At 35.9% G+C, this 10,686-nt stretch overlaps 1 protein-coding gene across 1 annotated transcript; it reads right to left on the reverse strand.

The window, feature by feature from the left end:
* Positions 1–740: 740 nt before the first annotated feature.
* LOC150075649 (uncharacterized) lies at positions 741–10,450 on the reverse strand. The gene is made up of 2 exons (XM_090388353.1): positions 9,515–10,450; positions 741–2,677 (listed from the first exon to the last, which is right to left on the reverse strand). Exon 1 carries the CDS (start codon positions 10,436–10,438, stop codon positions 9,518–9,520), a length of 921 nt encoding a protein of 306 aa, XP_090244479.1. The 5' UTR covers positions 10,439–10,450; the 3' UTR covers positions 741–2,677; positions 9,515–9,517.
* Positions 10,451–10,686: the final 236 nt, after the last annotated feature.

Genomic DNA, 10,686 nt, shown 5'->3' on the forward strand with positions numbered 1-10,686 from the left:
ACGTGTAAAATTAGTTTCCCAACATTGGACTCTAGCGCTGCTCGCTTGGTAAACAGATGGTAGGTGTTATTGGTCTGGAGCCGAAATTGTGAAGGATATATTGATTGACAGGTAGGCATGGCAAACAATGAAATGATTGGTGGTGGGCACGATAGATGACAAACTACTGTGTAGTCATTGGTTGTCATTATAATGTGTATTTATGAGTAAAGAACGGTACATAATAGTTTTGTGATAAACAGCAAACAGGTAATAGTAGCGATGAATCTTTTAAAGATGGAAGAAATTTGTAAGGAAATAAACGTTGGTTGATTTTTTGATGGAAACTAAATTAATAAAAGCTTCGTTCTATTTATTTTTATGTTCTTCATTATGTTTTTTCTCGTTATTAAAAGCAGATTTTTGGAGTTCGTGGGTGTTTTTACTATACTGTTGATTTAGGTTTGGTTACGAAAAAAGGAAAAGGTTTCTTTATATTTCATAACCTGACCTTAAAAATAAAAGTACAGTAATAAAAAATTAATACTTTGTTAATAAACAATTTATGCGCTAGTCCGCCCATGAGATTCTAAAGAAAAAAGGTTAGGTTACCCCCTCCATTTCGGGAGGGGTTCAAGTGGAGGTAACTTGACCTTTTTTTGCCATTAGAGCATATTGTTGAACAAGAAAATAAAAATACAGTCATAAAAAATTTTTTATGAATGTATTTCTAAATATGACTGATTCTAAAGAAAAAAGGTTAGGTTACCCCCTCCACTTCGGGAGGGGATCAAGCTCCCATGGGATTCAAGTGGAGGTAACCTGACCTTTTTTCACCATTATGGAAAGTGTTCATTAGGGCAAGTTACCATTAGTGCTTCTGAGTGCTACTAAACCGTTTTCACGCACCAATCAGCACATCGTTTGCCATGCCTACCGGTCAATCAATATATCGTTCTCGACTTTGCTCCAGACCAATAACACCTACCGTCTGTTTACCAAGCAAGCAGCGCTACAGTGCCGTATCGGGAAACTAATTTTCTGCGTGAGTTATCCGACGTTTCTTGTCGTTCTCGTGTTGGCTTTCTTTACCTTCGCCTTAAACTTACTAATGCTTATTTGAATTGGATTGCATACAAAGCAGTTATGAACAAGAATATTGAAGATATCAAAGAAAAGGACAAATTTGCAAATATTGCCAGTGAATCATGATTATAATTTCATTGAGGGCAGTTGTTTGTCCTCATTAGGACAACCAATAAAATGCACTTCGAGGAGCTGAATTATGAACATCAAACAGCCATAGGGGAAGTTTCAGTAACACTGACAAATGGTCTGCTTCAGGAAGTGAAAACTCAAATGCCACATGCAGCTTATACACCTCGGATTTTCATGTGCATTTTGAGTGGGCACCTCTGTAGCCAGGTGGGCAGGAGCAGCAGTGCGTAGCACACACTTCTTGATTAGACGGGGGTTCGAGCCCGTGACCACCAAATGCGGAGAAAGGTCAGGGAATGACCACCGCATATCCGCGGAGCAATATGGCCTTAGTTGCTAATGCTCCTAAAAACCAAATAACAATAACAGCATTTTGAGAGTTCATTTTCAAAACACTTTACGATGTATTTTTCACATAACAAGCTTCTCTCCAGTATGAGTTCTTCTATGCCTTTTTATGACTTCCTGACTTGGAAAATGCTTTACCACATATATAACAGATAAGAGGTTTCTCATTAATAAGAATTCTTTTATGACTTATAAGGCTGCTCAATTCTGTAAATGACTTGCAATAAATTTCACAAGTACGTATAAGGTTTCGCATTAGTATGAAATTCTATGATTTCGAAGAGTTCCTGAGTAGACAAGTCTTGTCACATATTTCTCAAATAAAAGGTTTTTCATTAGCATGAATTCTCATATGATATTTGAGAGTTGTACAAGTTCTGCCTCATATTTCACAAATAAAAAGGTTTCTCTTTAGTGTGAGTTCTCATACGATTTTTGAGACTTGTAGACTTAAAAAAAAATCTGCCGCATACATTGCAGTGAGACGGTCTCCAATTGGTATGCATTTTAGAGTGATCTTGAAGATTTGATTGGATATAAAAATGCCTTCCTACAGACTTCAAATATCCACATTTTTTTTCTTATTTTGGCAACTCAAAGTGAGAGGAACTGATTTTGAATGTGCACTACTATCTACTTCACAAGTATTATGGCAATGCTTCATATGTATTCTTAAATATCTTTATTGCAAAAATTCTTTGCCACAGAATTTGCAAGGAAATGGTTTTTCATTGCTGTGAATGTTTACGAGTCTTTTAAGATCACTTTGCAATTTAAATGCTCTTCCACATATTCAACATGTAAACATTTTCTCATTTGTGTGAATTTGGTGCTTCAAGTGAACATGATTTTAAAAATGATTGCTGACATATTTCACAAATTAAAAGGTCCATTACAGTGAGTCTTTGTGCGTTTTGAATTGTGACCACTCAAAATATCTTACCACTAAATTTACATTTGAAAGGTTCCACAACAGCATCAGATTTTACATGGTCTTCAAGAACTGGATGAGTGATCACTGGATTGACCACAAAAGGTCACAATACCATGCATTTCAGAAGTACGATTTACACTTTTGGATGGATGACATGCTGTTTTTCTTGATTTAGTGATCCTTTAATATTCTTCCCATCTAAAAAAAAAACTGCATTATAAATAATTACCAAATTAAATTCTACATTTATTGTCATAAATTATGATGAAGTTTTCAAGAAAGACAAAATTTAATAAATTTCATATTTAATTAATAATATAAACTGATTTTATATAAATACAGAATAGATTAAACATTCCATTATAATTAAAAATGTGTGTGACTAATCTGGGAGGAGTAGTATATATAAAAACTTAGAATTTGATTATATTTAATAATAAAATTTAATTAAAACATAATATTATAAGGATGGATAACTTGAGCAATGAAACAAGCCATTACATGACTCTTAACTGTTTCATGTTAGCCAATAAGTAATAAATTCTTTGATAATTATTCTTATTTCAATTCATCAATATAGAAGTTGAAAAAATTTAAATTATGGACAGTTTAAATTAGTCCAATGTAGCCAAGTGATCAAAAGCAAGAGTGCAGCAGCACATGCTCTTTAAATGGACCAAGATTTAAGCTCACATGACTGCTAAATACCATTAATGATTGTATTCACAATTTGTCATAAACTTCTGTGACTTGGTGTCATTCCAGAGTATAAACAAGAACTTTTTTTTAACTGAAAAAAAAAAAAAAAAAAAAAAAAAAAGTGTAGCTAAAACTTGCAATAATAATAATACATTATATAATTATTATTAATGCTATCAGGACCTAGAGCTTTCTTGACATCGGGATTTTTCATAATTCTTCTAACAAACATCCTTTTACTGAATGGAATGCCATGGAAGGCATGAGCAGAGTGCATTGAGTAAGGTAAGAGGTAGTTGATACAAGTTAAGAAAAATAGGGTGCCAGTAAACCAGCTTTACCTTTAACTTGAGGATGTAAAAAAATCAAGATGTCGTAACAGAGGTGGGAGTACTGATACAGAAGTTGTGGCCAACAAATTTGGCAAGAGACTAGAATGCAAGTTTTTGACCCTTAACCTCTTCAAAATCAAGCTTGGAATGGTTTATAATTGTTTTACAATTGTTGCAAGCAACCTTTGGTGTAGGCAGAAAATGATGATAGAGATTTGGATACAAGCCCACTGCAATTTCCTACAGTCTTATCTTGAAGCTTTGGCACATTAACTGGAAAACCAAGATAACAGAGGAGATTTTAGGATGGAATTCTGAATAAAGGATTTCATTCTTACAAGAATAATTTCACTGACACAACCTGGGCAAATACAGAAATCGGAAGATTTAAAACTAGTTCAACCAAGGAAAAGGAGATTAGAAATCACACAGATAATCTCATTTCATACTAGTGCAAAGTCAAATGAACAATCTTGAGAATGGGGGTGGGGCATCACTGGAGAAGAGTCCATCACCAAGGTGTAAACTGAGTTGTTTAGAGACACACTAACACTGATCATGTACTCAGGTTATTGGCAAAAAAAAAAAAAAAAGAAAAAGATCAGGTGCGCTAAATGTGTGGTTAGGACTGTCTGGTATTCCGGTAGATAAATGAATAAACTGCACAAGATCATTAGGCAAAAGCCTTAACATCTTGAACAGTTGAGTCCATGTAACTAGAATACCAAAACCAGCTGCACTTCTGAACATTAAAATCACCAAGGAAAATTACCTCACTGTTATGAAATTTAGATTGAAGAAATTCAAGTTTCAACAGAAGGAAGAGAAAAAGTTCAGGGTGATTAGCAGATCTGAGAGTGCAATTAAAATAACAAATGAGTTTGAAGAATGGACTAGAGATCGTTTAAGCCAGTGGCATGCAAAAAGAGTAGATTCCAACTTATGAAGTCTTTGACAAGGAATATAACAGAGCAATATATGCACAAGTATCACAGAGCAAATAATTAGGCCAAAGATGAGTAGTGATTGACATGATTGAAATTCCATCACAAAAAATGGAGTTTGGCAGATTGCAAGTAGAAATGGGCATCACAGAGATTGGAACATTTGCAAAATGAACGAGAAAGTATAGATATTTTTCAGTAAGTTTGTTCAGGTTTTCAGTAGTTTGGCTATTCACGGTGCACTTAGTAAATAAGTACAAGTACAGGGGAACATGTACGAATTAATGAAATTTTTGTGATAGGGTGCACACCAGTGTTTCTCAGCCTGTGTGTACCATGGCACATTAGTGCTACAGAAAATGCAAATAAAAAAATAATTAAAATCAAGTTTTATAATAAAAATTAATTCAAACAAAAAATTTATTTATTTACGCTGTGCCTTCCAGTGGTCAATGTGACGTCATATTTTGATTCCTAGTACTAGATCTGTTCACCTATACCAAACTCTAAAAATAAGTGTATTATTAAAATCAAGAAATAATTTCCCATTTGTGAATATATGAATATAGTAGTGATTGTAGTGTGCCACAAAATATTAGCATCTTTAAAAGTGTGCTGCAGCAATAAAAAGGTTGAGAATCACTGGTATACACACAGCAAGAATATACCCAGCTCCTTGACAAAGCATGGCCAAAACAATCATGTACAATAATCAGACTCCCTCTATTCACCAAACAGCACACTAGAAGCAATTTCATCTTACACCAGCTGATTTAGATGTCTTTTAGAGGGTTACCAATAGGTAGTCTTGAGACCTAACTAGTGGCCAGCCTAAACATTTAGAGCTATACCCTCTGAAAGTAAGGAATAATAACGTCACCATGGTTATTAGTAGTAGTAGAATACAAGGTGTGGCTATGAAATAAGGAGACTGTGTGTGCAGGCACTACACACCAAGTGCCACCTGTGATCAAAGGCACAGCAGTTGACCTTGGACCATTCCCTAATGGTCTGCCAAGTCAAGTTCCGACATGCACATTTGCTTTGCAGTGAGATAGGTTTTCATTATTGTATTTCTTCAGTTGGCCAGAAAATGAGACAAAAGAATCGAACTACGAATCAATCTCAACTTTTTAACAAAACTAAAGAAAACACCAACTTAAAGTTATGAGTTGCTACGTCAAGTTTATGGGGAAGATACTATGTCAAGATCTTTTGGGATTGAATGGTATAAAGAATTTTAGAAGGAAGAGAGAATACAGAAAACAATGAACAACCAGGCCATCTGTTATCTATAAAAACTGATAAGAATGTGGCCCAGGTAAGGACATTAATTAGAAGAGATCGTCACTTAAGCATTAGAATGGTTGCATCAGAACTGAATATGGACAAAGAAACAGTAGACAATTTTAACTGAAAATTTATGCATGAGAAAGTGTGCCAAAACAGCACTGAAATTTTTGAATGAAGATTAAAGAATAAGATGACTAAGCTTGTAAAGATGTTTTTAAAAAAATTGAAGATCCAGATTTCAGTACTTTATAAGTACTCTAATTACCTGTGATGAAAATTGACTCTCCCAGTATGACCCAGAAACTAAAATCGAGTAAATGCAATGGAAGGAAAAACAATCCTCAAGACAAAAAAAAAAAAAAAGGATATTAAAACAAAAAGTGAACACCATCTTCTTGTTTTCTATGATATTAAAGGAATTATTAGGGCTGAATATGTCCAAAAAATCGGACTGTACATCAAAAATACTACATTGAAGTTCTGACAAGGATACATGAAAAAAATCGAAGGAAGAGACCTGAATTGTGGAAGGCTGATTGGATGATCCACCAAGGCAATGCACCAGCACACAACACACGCTCTGATTGCAAGTTTCTGGCCAAAGAAAACAAATCCCTGTGTGTGAACATGCACCCTAGTTGCCAGACCTAGTCCCCTGAGACTTTTTTCTCTTCTCTAAACTGAAAAGGATACTTCAGGGAACCCATTTTCAGTCTACTGAAGACATTCGTCAAAATACCAATGTGTTAAAATGGCTGATAGATTTCCTGAAATGTTTCTGTGCTTGGAAGAAATGTATGGAACAGTGTGTACAAGCCCTAGGCAATTATTTTGAAGGACATTAACTTGTAAGGTACAAAATATTTTATTAAGTTTATTTTATTGCAACAGGTTTGTTATTTATTTGGCACACCTTGTATGATGCAAGAAAGCAGCAAAGCTTGTGTACACTGCAACTATCCTTAAACAATTTGAATTTATGCGTGCCTGCATGTGTATTCTGAACAAGAGGAAGAATACCATCAGAATTGTACTGATTCGCAGGACCTGAATATCAGTTCCATCATCATTTTAGACTCGTAGATAGCAAGCACTGTGTCACGTGGAAGAATATCAGTGATAAACGTTGGAGACCATAGGGCATACAGACAGAAGAACCATAATGTGCCTGCATATGCATCTAAGTAGAGGTTAACTACAGATGAAATCTGCTTTTATAGAAATATTTACATTTAAGGATGGAAAAAATAGGTGATTTTTTTCTTAAAGAGAGAAAAATACTCCTCTTTAAAACTTCTGAAAAATTATGTGAAATACTCAAAACCCACACCAGTATTATAAGGAACAGTTGCTTGTAAATAGTGAGTGTACAATGAATAAGCTGAAAAACACCTGACTTATGTCATGAATTCAGAAAGAAACTTGTTTTGAAGTTCTGAAAGATGTTTCAGGACTGTAACCTTTGAGAATGTGTTTCACCATTATCGAATGTTTTTAACATAGTTTTGACATGCAATACAAACAACACAAAATATAATCCAAAATTCTCATTTTTATTTTTCTGCTTTAAAATCCTAAGTTTTAAAATAATAATAATATGCCATTTTACAAGAAGAATGTTCAACAGTCAAACCAACCCTAGACCGTTCAGTTTGCAACCTAAGAAAAGGAGGAATTACCTTTATGATGTTTGTAGAACACTTCTGTGCTGATACTCTCCATTGTTGAATTAAATATGCAAATAATTTACATGAATTCCTAACACTCAGACAGAATCAATGTTCCAATGCACCATGGAATCGGTTGCCCACAGATCTCAAAATTACATAGAATCACCAACCCAAACCTTTGAGTGCGAGAAAACAATAAGTCCCTACTTTAAAAACAATTTAAATGCTTTGACTCAAATTTAAACAATGAGTCCATCCTTTAAACACTTTAGAAACAAATGTTAAAGCATAAAAAACATGAAGAATGCACTGAAACATTAAGGAATTAAAAGAACCACCCGTTGGCCTTTAGCCAGCGGGTGGTTAATTGCTGGAACAAACTTCCATCTGTCGTGGAAGTTGATAGGTTAAATAAATTTAAGGAGGAACTGGACAGGCATTTGGAGGGAATGGTGTGATTTTTTTTTGGCTGATGCTGCATAAGCTCATACACTTGCTTTCTCCACTACTATTACTACTTCCCTGAAGTGGACGGGGCTTTTCGAATAAAGTCCATCGCACAACTGGTGTTTCACAGGAAAGTGAAACCACCAGTTCCGTGATGGAATTTATAGCATGGATATTGGTTGCTATCTTAGCACATGTGCATGAAGGAGCATGAATCTGAGATGGGATAGGGGTGGCATACATTGACTGAATTGATGTAAGTTAATTTCTCGAGTCTCAGCAATTAATAATTTGGTGTAATCAAGTTGGATGCTGAGCATTTTTGCTTCATCGAATAGAAAGGCGTAGCCTTCACTGATTGCATGGAATGCAAGTTCTGAAGCAGAGGAGCGGAACGCAAAGATGGATGTTGAATTTTGTTTCATTCTCGTATTTAGTGTACAATAAGTAGATCCCTGGTATGAAAAGTTGCAATCCTTACAAGATACAGTGTAGGCTAAATCATTTATTTGGAACGTGGTTGAGGATTGGACTGAGCGATTATTAAGGGCTGCATATAGTTTCTTTGTGGGTTTGGCTATTATTTTGAATTGTCTGTCTTACATCATAGAGGTAATTCCTCCTTTTCTTAACTGATTGATATATAATGTAGAACGTATTGACCAATTGCAGCTGTGTCATCTTTTAATTAGATTAGTTCTTATATATTGTAAGCCCCTATAGCTGTTTCATTGAAATTTTATTTCATCGCAAGGAAAGCTCGTCATTGTCAGTGTAATTCTGATCATTATAGGTAGTACATCTCGACATGGCTACATCGGTCTGTCACTTTGTCCAGTATGCCTCTGGACAAACCTGCTTGTTATTTGGTTTTTAGGAGCATTAGCAACTAAGGCCATATTGCTCGGGGATATGCGGTGGTCATTCCCTGACCTGTCTGCATCCTCCGTATTTGGTGGTGACAGGCTCGAACCCCGGTCTAATCAAGAAGCGTGTGCTATGCACTGCTGCTCCTTCCCACCTGGCTATGGAAGCGCCAAGGACAAACCTGCAACCACTGGCCTGTTTGTCTTAATGCTGTCTCTCTGTATTGTATGGACTCCTGAACAGAGACAGACTGGGTAAAACTTGTAGCAGCCTTATACTAGTGTTTATGGCCAGAATCAAAACTGCCTCCAGTCCACCGGGGTTTCCCTGGTAAGTGTTATGGCTAGTCCGCCCTGCTCCTGACCAAGAGCTAATAAACATAAATGGTGACAAGTAGCCAGTGGATGCCATATGGGAACCCCTGAGCAACTCCGAGTGAAAGACTGAATTTAATTATCCTGAATATTAATTATTTACTAATATAACTTACACAGTGTTTTCCTTCTCACAAAACTGTAAATGAAAACAATTGTTGAAAATTTGGACTTTCTTCTGACAGAAAAAAAAACAACCATGAAGAAAACACAGGGGGGTATGTATTTTCTCTAATTCTGTACACTGAAGCAAGCTGTAATTATAGAAAATGGACGGCCAGTGATATCAACTGAATGAATAGTAGAAATATCGTACAATGTGTTAAAGGAAAGGAGCAGTAAAAAAAAAAAAAAAAAAAGAAAGAAAGCTAAATTTCAAAATATAAAAAATAAATAAAAAGAAACTTACCTATTAATCTTTCACGCTTGGAGGATGAACGGCGATTATGGCATCGACGAATCGCAGAAACAATCCCTTTTTACCTGCGTGCTTTCGCCTCCACACGTACTCAGCCAGATAGAATTCAAGATGGTCCTTTACCTGGTTAGGACTTTTTTTAAAACTTCTTTTGATTGCGCTCCACGTTCCATCGATGCTATTGGTAGCTCCTCCGCTCCTTGAATCCTTAAAATGTAGGCTGTTGTTCTCTTGAAGATGTAGAAAGCTCTCATCCGTAAGGCAATTGTTCGCCTTCCAACAGTCTGACACTACAGTAGATCCCGGAAGTACGTTGTCCTTGATGAGTTCTAATAACACTTCTGCACTTCTATATTCAACAACAAAAAAAAGACACTTATCCGTTCCCCTTTCAATCATACCAAACACCCACTTTTCATTCACTCGTTTATCCCTGTTACGCTTTCGATTACCAAATTTGCTCTCACCTATCTCTACAATCGCTCCATCACCACCTAACTTAACTTTCTCTTTCGCACAAATTTTCATACACACCTCTCTACAAGATTTTTTCCAGTCACACACCGTACGCTCAGCGACATCCAACTCTTCTATAATGCTAGCATTCGAATCTCCTTTCACCCACATATATGTCAACAACAACACATCAGACAGAGCCATCCTACTCTTGCAGAACCAAGAACCATTCCTCACAGACCTCTTCATTCGATGAGCATTCTGGCCACTATACACTCCACAGGACCATTCACAACCATCACCTACATCTTTCCTTTCAACAAATTTCATAGGACTCCCACACGAAGGACATTCATACTCGTGGGCAATCAGACCAACACTCATACACCACTGAGCAACAGCCTTCTGCCCCTTACTTTCCATACCATACAAAAACCTCTGATTCACCACAACAGCCATATACAAAATAAATTAAAATATCTACGACAAAAAAAAAAGAAAAATTTCAATTTAGATGGTTAACAAACCATCTAAATGATCTATCAACTTTAAAGTACCATGATCACCAAACAGATCACGTAAAAGTCACATGGTAAAAGGGCGAACAAGAAACACTTAAATTACACGTGGTGATGTCAAATAACGATCTACCAATCAAAGCTAAGCACCACGACGACACAGCCAGAAAGTCACGTAGTTTCACGTTT

Source organism: Mastigoproctus giganteus, chromosome 14, assembly GCF_048544385.1.
Source record: "Mastigoproctus giganteus isolate SK-2022 chromosome 14, ASM4854438v1, whole genome shotgun sequence".
NCBI classification, from domain to species: Eukaryota; Metazoa; Arthropoda; class Arachnida; order Uropygi; family Thelyphonidae; genus Mastigoproctus; species Mastigoproctus giganteus.

Excerpts from the sequence above, each read along its gene's own strand:
- LOC150075649 (XM_090388353.1), bottom strand. The coding sequence starts at position 10,438 with ATGGCTGTTGTGGTGAATCAGAGGTTTTTGTATGGTATGGAAAGTAAG.